Genomic DNA, 19,282 nt, shown 5'->3' with positions numbered 1-19,282 from the left:
TCAAATTTTTATAAATTCTTGTGTTAAATTTAATTGTTTGATTTTCACAATTGAAACAATTGTTTGTGATTGAATTAATGAGAGAGAGAGAGAGAGAGAGAGAGAGAGAAAAGAAATGAAAGTAAAATAAAGGAAAAGAAATGGGTAAAGAAAAAAGATAATAGTAGACGGTAGTCAAGTTATTTAACTAATTGTGTGTAATTGTTTTTTTCTTTTCTAGAAACTTATTTAACTAATTATTTTATGGAAAAGACAAAAGATAATAGTGGACGGTAGTCAAGTTTTGTATACTCATTTACAAAAAAAAAAAAAAAAATGAAAAAGGTAAATATAAGATCTACATAAAAAATTATTTTTAAATATAGAATCTATTTTTTTTAAAGAGAGTGCACTGAGTTGCACATTTTAGAATTGTATATAGTATTATTTTATATAAAATATTATTTATATTTATAATTTTACATACATAATCATATGTGCTGATAGGGGTGTGCATCCGGACCGGTTTTTTTCCGGATCCGGTCCGGAAATCCGGATCCGGGTGAATCCGGGCGGTTATCCGCCCGGATTACACCCGGGCGGTTAAAATAAATCTGTAACCGCCCGGATTAGTGTCCGGATCCGGTTTGGCCATGCGGTTTACCGTGACCGCATTGTTTAAAAAAAAAATACATTAGGTCAAGAAGCATTTCTCGTCCCCGCCTCCAGCAACAATTACAAACCACAACAAAGAGTCGAAGACCATTTCCTCACTCTCTCCCTTGCTCTCTCTGGCCAAAACCCTAGGCAAAAGCTAAGCCATCTTCTATTTTGTATGCGCCCACCCTAAGCCATTTTCTCCCTCTCTTCAGTCTCGATCGTCTCTCCCTCTTGTAGAGTCATCAGCACAACCCATCACGACTGCAAGGGTTCTCAGAACAGCGCCGAGATCGATAGCCTCGCACGCTTCGCCATCCTAGAGCACAACAAGAAAGAGGTCTGTCTTCTCCCCTTTCTGTTCCTCATCTTATTTGATTTCTTTATCTCGGGCCTCTAATTTCTTGTCTAGGTTTTGTTTGTGCCGTCAGATTTAGTGGGTATTTCCTCTGTTTCCCATATCTTAGTTTTGTTTTCCATACACCCATGTGATGAACCGCCCAATATGCTTTCTAAAAACAAGAAAAAAAAAATTGGAGATATGGGTTCTCAATAATATTTTTGAGTTCTAGATGTAGTTTGCCCAAATCTGGGTATTGTGACTTTGATTGTACTTGGAGGTTTGAAAAATATATTTTTTCGTTGCAGGTATGTCTATGGGTCTTTTTTCTATAAATTTCTTGCACTGAGGTTTGATTGTTCTCCTTTTCTCAGATTCCTTACCAACATCATCGTTGTAATGGGTGGGGTAACTGCTTGGAAGTTGGGATGTGATTGATCCATCAGTCATTGTAAATTATGAATTAGTGAACCAGCTTCCTAATGGTCCTATATATCCACTCCTCGATCCAAACCACCTTAATTTCTTTGGCTCCACTCAACTACCACATTCCTACGCAAATCCCCTCTGACCATCTTTCAATTTTCTTGGCCTTTATTTTTTGTCTTATCAATTGCAAGAGATGCAAAGATATTGGGGGTAGACCTGTTTTTACATAGCATCAGTATTCTATTACAATTGCATACAATCAGTATCCTATTATAATTGTCTAACTCTGTACTCATCACAAGTCACAAGTCTTATCATGATCTTATATTCTTGTCTTCATCCTAATTATATGTTTGATTTTTGGTTCCATTGAGTTCTCATACAACTCAATCACTTCTATATGACATGAGCTTAACCAGATCAACCAAACTTGAATCTACTTCATCTCCAAGTCAAGTTTTGAGAAGATCATGCAAGCATGCGTGGTAGGTGTTTGATTCATTACTAAAATGTTGCTTTTTCTTTTCTTTTTTCCCATCCAATTGGATGTAATTAGTTTGAGTTTAGTTCTACTAGGAGTTGGATTTACTGGATAAGGAACATGTCTCTTGTTTTTCATTACGCATGTAACTCGTGTCTTTTATCTAATGAATCTTGGTATGTAATTAGCAGTTCATTCTTCACTTGCTTATATTCAATATCACGCTATAAGATAAAAATAACCCAGATTTGTTTTCATTTTGTTTTTCAAGGAAAGCTGGCACCAAGTCCTTCAAACAATGGAGCTACCTCCAAATCTGCAGGATGATGGCTCTGAATTATGGGGGGCATTTCTTATTTGTTATTCGTTAAGTGGATTTTTTGCATTATAATGTAAACTACAATGTAATGTGTATTGTGTGTTGATATTTGTTATTAATTTTTTTTTTTATATAAAAATTTGAATGGGCAAAAAAAAGTTTCAAATGCCTATGATAAAAATCAACATTGTTTGAAGATTAAAACAGTTTCAAATGCTTTATAGGCATTATATAAAAAATGCCTATAAAAAAAATCAACATAATGGCTTATTAAAAAAACCCTTTCAAAAAGTGTTCAAAAGATATTTTTAAAATGCTTTAAAATTGTATGAAATATATCTTTTAAAAAAAAAAATCATTTAGAAAAGTGCTAAAAGAATATTTTTAGAAAGTGATAAAAAGGTTTTTTTTCAGAAAGCAGTTTAAAAAGTGTTAAAAATATAATTTAAAAAAAATGCAAAAAAAAAAAATGCAAAAAAAATCCGGATCCGGTTAAAATCCGGGTATCCGGTATCAAATCCGATACCCGCCCGTGTTTTTACCGGATTTATCCGGGCGGATATCCGCCCGGTTTTAAAAAGCCGGATCCGGATCCGGTTGTTCCCGGATATCCGGATCCAGATCCGGATGCACAGCCCTATGTGCTGATATGACAGTTATTAAAAATGGTAAAAATTTTAAAATTTGAAATTTGAATTTCAAATTGAAAATAAAAATATTAATAAAATGGAATTACTATCTATTTTTAAAATAATAGATTGCTATTTAATAATTATAATATTATGCATAAAATTGTATGTATATATAGCTCTTATATATATATATAGATAAAAATAGAGTACATTTATTAATAAACAAAACACTCCAACTGAACCTAAAACAAACATTTATAGCACTTATACTATTTGCTCGACCATGCGTTTCATATTATGTGACTTTTAAATAAATCCACCGACATGGTCCACCTAAGAAATATTTTATCTCGATCTGTTGACAACTTGACAGCAGCCGGGCCGGCGAAAGAAATAATAATAACTAATAGGATTTATTTGTCAATTGCCCCTATTCACCTTTTTCTTTAACATACTCGTTGAAGAAATTCAATAAACATTGATTTTATTATTTTGGAAACAGAAATACTTTAATCACATCAAATTATAAAATTATTTTAAATATAAAATAGATTTTACAGATCATATAAATCTACATCAACTACTAGAATATTTTTGTAAACTCTTTTTATGATTATAGTACTTCTCTTCTGATAAAAGAGTAATACTTTATTCAATTATAGAGTGTATAAGTGTTACGTAATTTTTTTAAAAAATAATAGAGTCCATTATTAAAAAATGAGTTTTGCTAATCATCATCCCTACACACAACATACAACACTTATTTTTAAGAATTAATTATAATTTACCCCCTCGAACTTTTACTCAATTCACAATGTGTCTCCGAAACGAACAATTATAACAAAGTAGACCCACTTACTTTCAAAACATATCAATCTCTCCCTTCCATCTACCATCAGCTTCAAATGTAATAGAAACTTCCTCCACACGTTGCTTACGTGCATAACATTTACTGCAAAGACAAAAACACTCCTGACTGCATTGAAAATAGTTTGAGGGGCATATTGTAAATTGCGTGAAAGTTTGAGTGGGCAAAGTGAAAGTACATGTGTATTTTAGAAATTTTTATACTATTCAAAAATACATATGAATATACTATTCTATATAAATTTATTTGTATTAGGTGAATGAAAATAAATAAATAAATCTAACATAACTTTATCTAATAATTACAAATCGATAGAATACACGTGACTTATATGTATTTATAAATATTTCTTAAAATATTAATAAAATTATTTGTAATTGATGTTTTCTATTATTGTTAAAAAGTGGTTGATTAACAAAAATCTTATTTGTAAACACTTTTACGTATTTTTTGTGCACTCCATTAATGTGATTAGCTGCATCACTTTTTTCAATATAAAATAACTGTTTTGTCTAATTACACCAGTATAATTAGTAAAAATATGCAAAAATAATTGTATGCATCATACCTCTTAGTAAAATTGTTTAAAGTTAAAAAAAATCATTGAAGCACAACTATTTCTTTCACATTGATAGAAATCTATATATATATATATATATATTTAACCAATACACTTTAGAGTTTTGACCATATATTTCTCTTAGTTTTTTATTTTAGATTTATTAATTAGGGTTAATTTCACTTTGTCCTATCAAACTTTCATGTAATTTTTAATGTGCCCCCCAAACTAATAATTTCGATGCAGTTAGGAGTGCTTTTGTCGTTACAGTGAATGTTATGCACATGAGCTGTGATACCTCGTATTTACGTGTATTTTAATTAAATGATTTTTTTAATTAACTAAGATTTTAGGCTTTCATGTTTTAAATTTTAGATGACTTACGTGGTATTATTTGACTTCTAACTGTGAAATTTGATTTAAAGTGTTTTCTTATTTTTAAATATTGTTCATTATTTAAATTGCTCTTTATTTTAAATTATTTTATTGTTTTATTTTTGGATTTTATTATTTTATTTTAATTAGTTACCGTGTTTAAATTATTTTATTTAAATTACCGTTTTGAAATCTTTTTCGTTGAATCAGTTTTGAGATCTCGACTTGAAAGGATTGGACCTTATTTCTTTTCCCTTCATTTTCTTTTTCATTTTTGTTTTCCCTTCTTCCTCTTTTTCTCTTTCTCCCCCTCTCCCTTCAACTGTGCTCTACCCATCCCCAAACTCATTTCGCTCTCTCAGCTTAACCAGCCCCGCTGCCAGACACCTAGCCTCACCACCAGTCACTAGCAGCTCCCCCCACGTAGGCAACCACCCCTCCACGCCGAGCTCCTCCCCACGCAACCTCTCTCTCTCTCTCTCTCTCTCTCTCTCTCTCTCTCTCTCTCTGTGTGTGTGTGTGTGTGTGTGTGTGTTGCAAAGCACCCAAGCCGTGCCGTCGTGCCCTACCACCTATCACAACCCACCTCACCGGCTCCCTCTCACGCCGATGACCCACCTCTTTTGAACCTAGCGTCCATCTCCCTACCATCCTCTCTCATGCACGAATCCATCCCTACAGGTTCTCTTCCTCTCACCACTGCTAGCCTTGATGTAGGCCACCTTCAAGCTGCCAGCATCTTCTCCTTATATCGGCAATATTTCCCTCCACTCAACCCAGCACCCACAACAACCCCTCTTCTCCCCGTTTCTCCTCTTTATCTCAAGGGTCCTCCATGACCCACAGCCAAGCTCTGCCACCCACGACTCTAAGCCACCACCATCAATTCCACTAACTTCCTTAAGCCTCTTCAAAGCCAACCCAATCCTCTTATAGCTCCCATTTGAAATTCTCACACGGTCATTGCTTGGAAAACACTGTCTACCGCTGCTCCGCCACTTTTGGTGTGACCTTTGATTGTTCAAAGTTGTCTTTCTTCATTGTAAATGACTTTCCAAGGAAATTTATTAGATTTAAATATATTTTTACACTAACAATTTTCTGCAGTCTATTGATTGTGTCGGGCCTTGAGCCCGAGGAGTATGGGAGTCAGGTTGGATTGGAGGATGTACTATTTGTGGAAATTGGGTTATGCTTGGTGTTTTTATGTTGAGTTGGGTATCATGTTATTCATTGTATAATTTCATGCATGTTTATGTGTTATAAATGAAAATTGGATTTTCATACAAGAAGGATTTTTGGGTATATGTGTATCACGACCCCAAGCCGAGATGAAGCATTATCTCGATGGAGTTCCTCTGGTCATTTGGGAGCGTAATATGTTGATTGATGTTCCTTGAGTTGTCGTTGTGAGACAACGGGATCGGATAAGATAGTAACATTCTTGTACCAACTCTGTAGCCTCTCTGCTAGAGGGGGTTAAAGGATGCTTTGCCACGGACGCGGAGTTGGGCATCGCTCATTACGAAGTCACATGCATAGTTGTTACTCGTGTTGTAACAAAAGAAGACAGGGTGTGCAGATGGTGCCTATGGGAGATAATGATGCATACGATATAATGGATATTAGGCCATTTTCTAGAAAAAATGGCAGGCTTGATAAATGGATTTATGTGGACCATTTTCTGAAAAAATTGTAGACTTTATGTAGAGCTATGGCGTATAATTATTTTAATGAATTTATTTTTTAACCAAATGGGATTTTTGGTGTGCGTTGGAAAATAATTATTTTAGAAAAATGATGGTGATCTTATACATATTTCAGTATATGCATACATACTTGTTGGCTGTAAAAATGTGCTTTTATCTCGTGGATTGTTTGGTTGATTATTTACTGAAATTCATATCTCACGTGGTATTTAATACCCTACGGTACTGTTTTATGGTACGGTAAATTTTGATACAAATGAGGACGTCAGACTTGAGACTTTGGCTCTGCCAGAGAAGTGATTGTGGTTGCTTCTTCATGGTTTGAGATTTGTTACCTATTTTGCTGTGCATATTTGGTTTGTATTATATTTTTATCTAATCACTATATAACTTTTGAAGGCATTTAATTTTGGGATACTTGTATTTAAAATTTTGATACTTGGTCGACTAAATTTAATTTATCTGCTGCGACTTTTATTTTTACACATAGTGCATGTTCACACACCTACCACTTTTTTTTGGGGTGCGTGACCCGTGTCGTCAGCATCTTGACGTCACGATTCTTGCGTTTTCGTACTTGGGAGTTGAGGCGTCATAGGAGCAGCATGTGGAGGCACTTTCCTTTACATTTGATGCTGCTAGTAGACGAAATGGGCGATTGATAAGTTTTGAAAGTAAGTAGGTCCACTTTATTGCAATTATTAGTTTCGGGAGTACATTATGAATTGAGTGAAAGTTCAAGGGGGTAAAATGTAATTAACCATATTTTTTTTTTCTAATTTTATTCTTCTTAAACTAACTGAGTTTTTTTACTCATCATCTATATACTATATATTTAGTAAGAGAAAAAACATTAAAAATTAAAAAATTATGTATGGTATGAAGATGATGAGTAGAATTTTTCTATTATTATCTTCTTCCTCTGCTTAATCTTTCTCAAATATTTGATTTTTCTACCAAGATTTTCTCACCGGTTTCTTGGTGTAGCAAAACTAAGGCCTCATTTGGTTATATAGATGAGATGAGATGAGATGATAAATTTGTGAACAATGGGAAAATAATTTATAAATTATAGTGAAATGAGTTGAGTTAAGATATTTTATGAGATTTTAAGAAATGAGAGAAAATTTTGAATAAAAAACTATAAATTTAAAAGAGGGTTAGAATATAATTTTTAATATAATTTTTGTTTTGAAATTTAAAAAATTTGAATTATTTTTTGCCTTTTTTTTATAGTTTGGAAAAGTTGTAATGCTTAGATGAGAAAATTGAAAATTTTAAATTAAAAAATATTTTTATTTGTGGTATTTTGATGTTGAGATGAGATAACATGGTTTAAAAGGTTTGTGAAAACAAACTAGGCCTAAGAGAAATAAAAGAAAGACTAAACATTTAAAAAAAAAAAAAAAACTTGAAGATCCATCGCAAAATAATTTAATTTGGCGACCAATTCATTCACAAAGGAATTAAATATTATTGTTTTAAAATTTAAACAAGTATTATTATTTTTTGTATTTTGTTTAAAAATTTGGCAAAGTTGTAATAATTAAGTGATTAGGTGAAAAAGTTGAAGATTTGAAATTTCAAGATATCTATGTATGAGTGATGTTGAAGAAGAAAATTATGAAAAATCTTAAGATGAAATGAGATAAGCTAGTTTGTGTTCCCAAAAGGGCTAAAGAAGTATTGGTAATGATCCGGTAGCTTGAAAGTTGTAAACCGCATCTCAAAAGACAATTGCATTATTGTTCACATCTAATTTGTCCATTTTTTTAATTTTCAGAGCTATTGGTATTTTTTCAGAATAGTGCCAATGTAAACATACAGGCTTAAGTGGAATGACGTCATTCTTATTTTATTTTTTAAAATCTAGATGTAAATTGTACATCTAGAATCTCTCTTTTTTTTTTTTTTTAAGAGTCAAACTAGGGGCTCCAGACTCCTACTCCAATTCCGACTTCGTATAAATTATTGGAGCACCTCCAAACTCCGTTCTGAATTTTGAAAACTTAAACTCCGTCGGAGGTAGAGGTTGGCCGGAATCGGAGGTTTTGGAATTTTGCACAGCCCTAGTGTATAGTGAAGTGATATATAAGCTTCTCATATGCTCATATGCCTGTATATTTCATGTTTCTTTTATCCTTGGCAAGTCCAAATATAACTTCCTTTCAAGTTTCCAGGGCCTCTTCCTTTTAGCTGAATATATGAACAAACAAAAATATAGGAAAGATGTGAGAATATGGCACAACTAGCAGGAGAGGAGAATCTCAGGTGCAAGTAACCTTAAAAGAATTTGAATTTCAAGGTAAAGTTTAAGATGCTGAAGTGGTGGCTTCGCAACCATCATGCACACAAGCCAGGACATCTTTGTACTCTCTTGCTATGGTGAAGGAATCAGATACATTTCCATCGCGGCTTTTCTTGTACTCGAAGAGGAGGGAGGAGTGATTGAATGCTGTCAGTTTGACAAATCCATAGTCATAATCTCTGTAAAGACTCCATTTGGGTGTCTCTTGGGTGAACTTTGATAAGTGGCACCCTGCCCCTCCAACAACAACATGGATTGTTCCCTCTACAGTTCCTGAATAATGAGATCTTTCTGCATTCACGCACTGACTCTGCACCACCAACAAATTAACATTATTATTTAAAGACATTGCATTGAAGTGATCTAAAACCCAGTTATTGAGCTATTTGGAATTGAAAATGATTAAAAGTTGTAGTGCTACCTAACAGGCATTGAATACTATTTCATTGAGTCACAACTAATGGAGTTGATACTGATATACAGAACTCGCTAATACTAACTACTGAAACTTAATTAACTACAGATATGGCATATTGAAAGGGAGGCTTGATTAAATACAGATATCACATCTTTGTAGGCTGATGTATGCAGCATGAAACTCTGTACATGTGTGGATTCATAGATAATCAAGCTTACTTGAATGAACTTTATAGAAGTTGGATAAACTTGCTATTGTCTTTACCTCGTAAACGGGGCATGTCCTTTCATAGTTATGGACGTGGCCATAAAAGGCAATGTCCACCTTGTACCTCTGCCAAAGCCTTTGCAAGCTTTCCCTTCCCATGGGCTCTGCAAATGAGCCTTCCAAGGCGTAATAATAGTCAGAGGAGTACCCAAGGACACGATGGGCAGCAAAGATCAACCAAGGTTGTTTCTGTCTGTCCACCGACGCAAGGCAATTCTCAATGGATCTGTATTGTTCTGATCCCTCCCTCCAGTCTTGCTCACTATCGGCTATACAGAAGCGGAACATCCCATAATCCGTGGAGTACCTGCATGCATATTTAGAGTATTTTTATTTAAGAAGTTAGAAACAAAACTGCCTTTTAGGAGCACCGCTGTTAAGGATTGGACCCCTTTCCCAATCACTCTAACCAAACACAAACGTGCTCATAGAATGAACTTAAATAAAATTATCAAGGGAGGTTTAATTGTTTGTGAATCTTTGAACACCATCCATTATACTAGCAACCTACAAATGCTTAAAATAGGCGTAAAGAAAAAATGCAGTTACCAAGGCTTGGCTCTGTTCTCAGCCGGAACGTAAAACATGGTGCTAGCAAGTACACCACATTCTCCACCTGAATCCGTTTTGTTATAGAAGGAGCCAGTATTTGGCCAATCACGCTCATGATTGCCACTGCAGAGGAATTTAAAAATAAAAATCAAGCAGTCATAAAAGTAATATTAAAATCCAAATCAGTATACAGACAAGTATAGGGTGAATAATTGCACAAACCTTGCAATCATATATGGAACAGTGGATGCAATTGGCTCCACCTGTGAAGTGAATTGGTCCCATTGCGAGATGTATCCATTTGCATATGTTATATCTCCTATATGGAAAACTATGTCAACGTTTTCTAAGTCCTTGATGAGTTGGTCGGTAGTATTGAGTGAACCCGGCTGATAATTACTATATTCATTTGAGCCATCGCGCTCCGCCTAAAAGACGTTAAAACAAATGTTGATAGTTTTATGTGTGCATCATCAAACACAAGAAAATCAATTGACTTGAATTGTTCTTAAAGAAAAAATATAAAACCAGACATAAAATGTGAAGGAAAGGCTCACAATGGAGCCTTAAATGCATAGCAATGATCTCAAACAATCTAAACGGGTGCAAGTTTTAGTTCTCTAATCAGGGATGCTGATTTGCATCATGGCATATAATGATTGGAGAAGTAGCCTAGGTATGAATCGAAGATTATAAAAATCATAATACTACCTTTCCCATGTCACCAAATATTACAACACGCTGTAATGAGTCTTGCCCAGGATATGGTGATGACTTGAAATAATAAGACTTGCTCCAGATATAGGAACCATTTATTAACCTATGACCAAGCTTGTAAGTGTACCTGAATAGCTAATCATCATCAGAGCCTTTAAGAATAATAATCTAAGCACTTACACGACATAAAGCTTACTGATTAAGGTACTTACAGCGTGTTTGGCCACAATTCTTTTAAGAAACTCGTGTGGATGAAACCAGGATCACGCCAACCAACTGTCTGCGCAGGTGGAGCTGCAGAATGGAGAGCCCAACTTCATTAGTACATTGGTTTCGCTTAGCATCATTTTCATGTTCTTGGATCAATTTTTTCCCTATTTAGGTCCGCAGAATTTCAGATACTTCTTTTAATTTCTTCCCATCGTTTCTCAAGTTTTTTGTACCAATTCAAATTTGGTGGTTTGTATTATGTTTCTTTCACATTCTACCACAGCCTTCCAAATCGTTCTCCTGAACAGTTGGCCAAACAGTAGTCTCCAATAGGGATATATAATAGAATCTTGAACGAGTCAATTCCCAACTCATGCCGTGAAAAATACTCATTTATTTACATATTATGAGAAAAGCTCAAGTATTAATCCACAAGAATATTCTTTCTTCCTTTCCTTGTTCTCTGTTATTTAATTTTCATTAATCACTTAGGGATGAGTCTGACTAAGGAATAGTTGTAACATATAACATAATAGCATGGTGGGGTTTTCAATATCATATATCTTACAATAGCTTGCTAGTTGAACAGGTTTTTCATTTGAAAGTAACTAATCAAGCAAAGTTAGAAATAAAAGGGTACAGCCTCAACAAAGTGGTATAATTAGAGGAAAACATAGTTCATACCACACATGGAATTTCGACTAAAAGTCAATGTTCCAGCAGACGATTGAGATTGGGGTTCTCCCTTTAGACCCCACGCAACGAAAGGTACTGCCTCCGTAGCGTTATAGCCACTGGTCCAAGTTACTGTCATCTGCATGAGAGCATAACAATATTTGATGGAAATGTGAGTGTACATATTCTTAAGCCCAGTACAATGAATCATACAAAATATTGTTCCATTACATTAGTTGTAGTATCCTATCATTAATTTAGGTAGGTTTGGTAATTATTATCCATGAAAGAAAAGAGATAATGAACTTACTTCATTCCAAGACTTCCCTTGGGAGAGGCGAGGATACAGAGGTGCCTTTGGATTCGCAAAAGCTATAATAGTGTTTGAGACTGCCAACAATTTTGGCTGGCATTAAAGTAGAACAAAATTAATCAAAATTTGAAGTGTCCTGTGATTTTCTGAAAGATTTAGGCTTGAGAACTAAAAGAAAATAAGTAATTTCCTCAGGAAAACACAGAACTCCCTATGAGAAAAATATAGTACAATAAGCTTTAAACAAGAAGAATAGAATTGAATACAAATCACAAAAAAGGCAGACAGACAAGGGCTTACATTTGACAAACCGCCTGAGAATAACGCAAATGAGAAATCTGACCGTTGATTGATCAATCGAAAATTTAAAGATGCTTTCCCCGTCTTTGTATACTCGGCAGAGAAATCATTGACAAACTTGTACTGAAAAATCAAGCTACCGTTAATTAATCAGAGAAAAAGTTAATTTTAAATGTTTCAAAATTGAATCGAGTTAGGCATAGTGATATATTGCAATAACACATATATACCTTTATTGGAGCTGAGCATATATATGGAGCCTGCTCTTTTGGTTCATCATCAGATGGGTAGGTTGATGAGCTGTCATTATAGGATTTTATTTTTTTTAATTTTCAATCCACAAGCTCTAAGATATAGATAACAAAAATCCTAAAATGAGCACTTATCAATATCAGCTATAATGAGCATGATTATGGTCCTATAAAACATTCAGAAATGATTGTTAATGGATGCAGCGACACCAAGTATTAAGGCTTACAATTACTTTCTGAGTTTAGTATTATTTTGTGAATTCTAGTATTCCAGACAGCCAAACTATGTAAGACAGATCATGAAGAAAATTCATAAGAGGTAACGAGACAAACATTACTTGAAGTTTGCTGGAGAAAATACAGCAACCCAATCATCTTCAGAAGGGACAGGACTCTCAACTTGCACATTTATCCACTGAGAATCTTCCTCCTGTGCATAAATCAATCAGACATTGCTAATCCCATATTACCTCAAGACACAGAGATATAGCTTTAAGGATTAACCAATATATTCCAGATACACATGTTCATATGGTTACTACATAGATGTGGGTGTCTTGCACGGTACGTAAACAGTTGGGACTTGCTTCAGCTATGTCTCTGACTCTCTACTCAATCAAATTATTACAGATGGACGAATGGCCTCGATACCAACACGAGAATAATGCCCCGTTAGCCATTAAGCGATTGAATTTATAATAGATAAATCCGTTCTCTTCAGACTTTTCCTTTTGGCCAATACTACCTTTCAACATTTTACCATCAAGTTTGATTCTTGAATCAGAGAGAGAGAGAGTTAGAGAGAGAGTGAGAAGATTAAGCTTGAAAGTGTTACAAAAATGGCTTTCATTCTTTAGCAGCGTTCAAAATATTTCTTTGTTCCCTGATATCATTTATCAACGAACCAAACAAGAACTTTCAGAAGTCGACAACGTAAACCTCTTTAAACCACCAAAAGGTCCGGGTATTATCAAAGAGAAGAAGAGTAAGAAGTTTACGTTACCTTGCTGCCAAGAAGGACCGTTTCAGCTTTGATGGAAGCATTAGGTTGAATGGCGTAGAGGGCCCTGTGGATGGCGATCTTGGACAGCGGCTGCTCGCCAACTCCGTGTCCTCCTACATGAACTGCAACACAACACACTAGCCACAACAACACCACCAAGGGAAATCTCGGGGACGACACCAGGCTCTCCATTGTTTAAAGCGACCAAGCATTCATCTAAAACTCAATACTTGGTTGAAGCCTCATGAGCAAGTTGAGCAACCCATCGTATATATATAATAAAAGCCGGCCTAAGAACGTCTCGTCGTGAAAGAGATAACAATCAAATCTTTTGATTGTTATCTCAATCTATGGCCTAAGAACGTCTCTTTAAATTTGATTGTAATCTCAAACTACGTATCGTTTTACGTCCTCCAATTGCGCACCAGCCTCCTATGAGTGCAAATTCATCGATGAGCTAAACTACTTCGAATTTAAATTTTTTTTTTTTTAAATCCTAAAATACAAAGCTCTAAACTTTAAAAACTCTAATGCTAATTGTTTGAAGAACTTTGTTAATTACTTTTTCGACAAAATTGACCAAAATCGGGTAGCCGATCACCGGATCCAGTCGGCGGACGTCGGAATCCAATGGCTGGCAGCCACCAATATTTGATTTAGAGGTCTAGCTATTTTATGGCACATTCTATTTTTAAATTTTTCCTACTTGATTGAGAGGTTTAACTTATTTAGAGTTTTAATTTTTATAATTATTAACTGATTTATTTTATTTCATGCATTTGTATATAATTTTCTTATAAATAGGAAGCTATCTGTTGGAATATAGCATCCAAAAATGAACAAATGGAATTGAAGTATAAAGTAGCACGTGTTAAAATGAAAGAATAAGAGAGTTAGTTAGTTAGTCAGTTAGTTTATTTTCTTTTTGTACTTATCTAAATACACAATTCTATTTTGTAATTAATTCATTTAGTCAATACAAGATATTTTTCTCAGTTTCTAAGTCTCTCTGCTCCATCCCCAGTTCCATTTTTAAGTTTCATCTGAAACTTAACATGGTATCAGATTGAGAACAATTTTGCTTCCGCAACTTTCAATTCTTGCTTCGATTACAGTGTTCTTTGCTTCGAAATCTTTGTAATCTCTAGAAATCTTCTCTTGCATTTCTTGGAAATTTCCAGAAATGAGTTCTTCAGATGATGATGTCTCTGTTCATTCCTCTTATCTTCGTCAAAATCCTTCGGACGATTCTGCCAGTCCATACTATTTGCATCCAAGTGATAATCCTGGTGCGTTGCTTGTTTCAGAAATCTTTGCTGGTGATAATTACATCGTGTGGAGTCGATCGATTACCATTGCGTTAACTGTTAAGAACAAAGCTGCATTTATCAATGGATCAATTCTTGCTCCTCCTGCTGATCAACGTGTTCTTCACACTGCTTGGCTGCGAGCCAATAATTTGGTACTTTCTTGGCTCATGAACTCCATATCGAAAGAAATACGAAATAGTCTACTTTATGTTGCATCTACTGTCAATTTATGGAATGAATTGAAAACCAGATATTTGAGAAGTGATAGTCCTAGAGTTTTTCACCTTGAAAAATCTCTAAGTTCCATTACTCAAGATTCTTTAATGATTACTGAGTACTTTAGTTCATTCAAGACATTATGGGATGAATATCTCAATTACAAACCATTTCCAACTTGTAGCTGTGGGAAGATGGCTTCATGTACCTGCAATCTATTTGATTTTTTGCTAATGAGACAACAGTCTGACTATGTCTTGAAGTTTTTAGTTGGTTTAAATGACTCTTATGTTTCAATAAGGAGTCAATTACTTTTGTGTTCTCCATTGCCAAGCATGGCAAAGGTATTCTCTTTGCTGATTCTAGAAAAAAGTCAACCACAATTGCATAACTCTGTTGAACATGAAACTCATGCTTTGTTGGTCAAGCAAATTAATCAGTAACCTAAATTCTCAAAATACAAGCCAAAGAGATCCTCTCTATACTGTACTCACTATGGGTACAATGGACAAATTGTGGAGAAATGTTTCCAGTTGCATGGCTATCCCCCTGGTTGGACTGGACCTAAAGGAAAGCGTCATTCACTTACTGCAAATGCAGCTATTTCTAATGAAGAGGTCTACATTTCCAACAATAATGAGAACCAAAAGTTTTCTTTAACTCATGAGGAATTTACCAAACTTCTAGCACTTGCTAATTCGAATACTCCACCTACTCAAACAAACCCCACACCAGCTATGAATCTTGCTACTTCTCACTTCTCTGGTAACCTTCTAACCTCTTCTTGTTTTTCTGTTTCTTCAATCCTAAAGCATGAAATCTCATGGATATTAGACACTGGTGCAACATATCATATGATTTGTTCACCTCTTCTATATTCTTTTACACCTAGGTCCATTAATTCTCTTATTATTACCTAATGTTCAGTCAGTTTCTGCCAATTACATTGGTATCATTTGCCTTTCTGACACATTATCTTTAAATAATGTGTTATGTGTTCCTAGTTTTTCCTTCAATTTGTTTTCTATTTCAAAATTAACCAAAGACACTAATATCTCTGTCTCTTTCTTTAACTCTTACTACCTTTTACAGGATCAATCAAGAAAGAGGATGGTTGGGATTGCTTATGAAAAACATGGACTTTAACACTTCAAACAAATTACTACTTGCACCAAGAATAAGTTTCATTCTTTACCTTTTACTTCAGCTATTACCCAACGCCATTTAGATATCTAGCACAACAGATTAGGTCATGTTTTTACTTCCAGATTACCTTTTCTTAGACAATCAGAATCTTCCATATTTTTTTATTCAAATAATGTTTGTGATACATGTCATTTTGCAAAACAAAGAAATCTTTCTTTCCCTATTTCTCATAAAAATTCAAATAATATGTTTGATTTGATATATTGTGACATATGGGGCCATTTTTGTGTTGTTTCTTATTTTGGCTTCAGATTTTTCTTTACAATAGTTGATGATCTCACACGTTGTGTTTGGGTATATATGCTCAAGGCAAAATCTGAAGTTTCCTCCATCTTAAAAATGTTATGTTAAATGGTGGAAACACAAGTTAGTGTTTCTGTCAAAATTCTCAAGTCAGACAATGGATCTGAATTTCTTCTTCCTCAATTCTATCATGATAATGGCATATTACAGCAAAAGAGTTGTGTGGAAACTCCACAACAAAATTGTGTTGTGGAGAGGAAACATCAACACCTACCAAATACTACTTGAGCTCTAATGTTTCGAGCAAACATCCCTTTAACTTTGTGGAGTGATTGTGTGTTGACAGCAGCACACATCATAAATAGAATACCTACTCCTCTCCTTAAAAATAAAACACCTTTCGAAATGCTCTTCCATAAAGCTCCTAATCTTTCTCATCTAAAAGTATTCGGATGTCTTTGTTTTGCATCAACACTTTTAAATCACAAGCATAAATTTGATTCAAGAGCTTCAAAGTGTTTATTCTTAGGATATCCCCCTGATATCAAAGGATACAAATTGCTAGATCTAAACACAAATAGAATATTCATTTCAAGAAATGTAATATTCTATGAAAGCAATTTTCCTTTTAAAGCACTCCCACCTAATTCTGAAGCTAATTCCTTTTTATTTTTACCAAATACTTCTGCTTCAAAATTTTCTTTCCTTTTTTCTGAAACTCCTTCAAATCCATCTTCCAATGAATCAAATTCATAGATTGAACAAATGCCAAGCACTGAAACACAAATTGAACCAAATGGTCCAAATGCTATGTCAGAACCAAACTCTTCTTCCATTGAATCATATGTAAATACTGAATCCTCTGGTGATCAACATCCTCAAAATGTTGATCATTCTCAGCGGCTTAGAAGGTCCTCAAGAATTAAACAAGCACCTATATACTTGCAGGATTATTTTTGTGGTTCTGTCCAAAATGTTATACATGCAAATTCTTCATCTCCTCATGCTACTTGTTCTCTTAACAAATGTATTCTCTATCCCATCTCTGACTTTATATCTACAAGTAAACTGTCTTCATCTCATAGAGCTTTTTGCATTAATTTCAGCCTCCCAAGAACCCAAAACCTTTAAACAAGGTATCCAAATACCTGAATGGCAAGTTGCTATGCAAAAAGAAATAAATGTCTTAGAGTTAAATAAGACTTGGGAACTTGTTACTCTTCCTAAACACAAACAGACCATAGGCTGTAAGTGGGTATTTCAAATTAAATATAGAGCAAATGGTACTATAGAGAGACACAAGGCTAGGTTGGTAGCGAAAGGCTACAATCAACAAGAGGGATTGGATTTTTTTGACACTTTTTCTCTAGTAACAAAGGCTACTTCTATTCGGTTGATCTTAGCCATAGCTGCCATTAGAAATTGGCATCTTCACCAACTAGATGTAAATTATACTTTTTTACATGGTGACTTACATGAGAAAGTTTATATGGAATTACCTCCCGATATGGCTCAAAAGGGAGAAAACAAAGTTTGCAAACTTCTTAAGAGTCTTTATGGCTTAAAACAAGCTAGTAGACAATGGTTTGAAAAACTGTCAAGGGCCTTGCTTTAATATAGTTTTGTCCAAGGTAATTCAGATTCTTCTTTGTTCATCAAAAGGTCTGAATCATCTTTCATAACTACACTGGTTTATGTGGATGATGTTCTATTGGCTAGTGACAGTTTGATAGAAATTCAATTGCTCAAAGATTTTTTACATAATAAGTTCACAATTAAAGACTTGGGAGAACTCAACTATTTCTTCAGCTTGGAAGTGGCAAGGTCTAAGAATGGAATCTCAATATGTCAAAGGAAATATGCTCTTGATATACTTCAAGATACTGGGGTACTTGTTGCCAAGCCTGCTACATTCCCAATGGAATCCAACCTTAAGCTCACTAGAACAGATTTTGTCTTGTATGATGATCCATCAGCTTACAGAAGAATGATTGGCCGATTGCTATACTTAACCCTCACCAGACCTGATCTTGCCTATTCAGTTCAGGATTTAAGTCAGCTCCTTGCCAAGCCAGCAATCAGTCATTATCAAGCAGCCACTAGAGTTCTTAGATATTTGAAGGCAACACTAGGACAGGGATGATTTTTTCCCTCATCATCAGAATTGCAATTGAAGGCTTTTTCAAATAATGATTGGGCAAGGTGCATTGACACTCGAAAAAGTGTAACAAGGTTTGCTATTTTTCTAGGAAACTCACTGGTTTCATGGAAAAGTAAGAAGCAGACAACAATAAGTAGGTCACCTGCAGAGGCAGAGTACAGGGCCATTGCATCAACAACGTATGAAATCCAATGACTTCTTTATGCCCTGTAAGACTTGGGCATTAATCACTATCAGCCAACTATGTTTTATATAGATAGCAAAGCAACCTTATCCATAGCAACAATCATGTTCAGCATGAGAGTAAAAAGCACATAGAAATAGACTGTCATCTCATAGAAATAGACTGTCATCTTATCAGAGAAAAATTGCAGCAAAAAGTCATCAAGTTATTTCACATTCCTTCAAGATTTCAGCTGGCAGATATATTGACAAAACCCCTTTGTTCTCTCCAATTTCACCATACTTTACGCAAAATGAACATCATTAATATCCATGTTCATCTTGAGGGGGGTGTTGGAGTATAGCATCCAAGATTGAACAAATAGAATTGAAGTCTAAAGCAGCACGTGTTAAAATGAAAGAAGAAGAGAGTTAGTTAGTTAGTCAGTTAGTTTATTTTCTTCTTGTACTTATATAAATACATAATTCTATTTTGTAATTAATTCATTCAGTCAATACAAGATATTTTTCTTAGTTTCTAAGTCTCTCTGCTCCATCCCGAGTTCCATTTTTAAGTTTCATCTGAAACTTAACACTATCATCTAATTCTTTTTATTCAATT

The 19,282-nt window shown here is 34.6% G+C and overlaps 2 protein-coding genes across 2 annotated transcripts; one reads left to right on the top strand and one right to left on the bottom strand.

Annotated features, from left to right (window-relative positions):
* Positions 1–8,506: 8,506 nt before the first annotated feature.
* On the bottom strand, positions 8,507–13,800 carry LOC122282006 (probable inactive purple acid phosphatase 27). The gene is made up of 12 exons (XM_043093914.1): positions 13,363–13,800; positions 12,698–12,789; positions 12,339–12,408; positions 12,109–12,231; positions 11,806–11,901; positions 11,505–11,634; positions 10,823–10,904; positions 10,605–10,737; positions 10,116–10,321; positions 9,891–10,016; positions 9,339–9,648; positions 8,507–8,966 (listed from the first exon to the last, which is right to left on the bottom strand). Exons 1-12 carry the CDS (start codon positions 13,552–13,554, stop codon positions 8,661–8,663), a joined length of 1,866 nt encoding a protein of 621 aa, XP_042949848.1. The 5' UTR covers positions 13,555–13,800; the 3' UTR covers positions 8,507–8,660.
* A 3,302-nt stretch (positions 13,801–17,102) lies between these two features.
* LOC122281292 (uncharacterized mitochondrial protein AtMg00810-like) lies at positions 17,103–18,480 on the top strand. The gene is made up of 2 exons (XM_043092663.1): positions 17,103–17,248; positions 18,000–18,480. The coding sequence occupies exons 1-2, from the start codon at positions 17,103–17,105 to the stop codon at positions 18,478–18,480; spliced, it is 627 nt and encodes a 208-aa protein (XP_042948597.1).
* Positions 18,481–19,282: the final 802 nt, after the last annotated feature.

This window comes from Carya illinoinensis, chromosome 11 (assembly GCF_018687715.1).
Source record: "Carya illinoinensis cultivar Pawnee chromosome 11, C.illinoinensisPawnee_v1, whole genome shotgun sequence".
NCBI lineage: Eukaryota > Viridiplantae > Streptophyta > Magnoliopsida > Fagales > Juglandaceae > Carya > Carya illinoinensis.
This window is presented reverse-complemented; position numbering and strand designations above follow the sequence as displayed.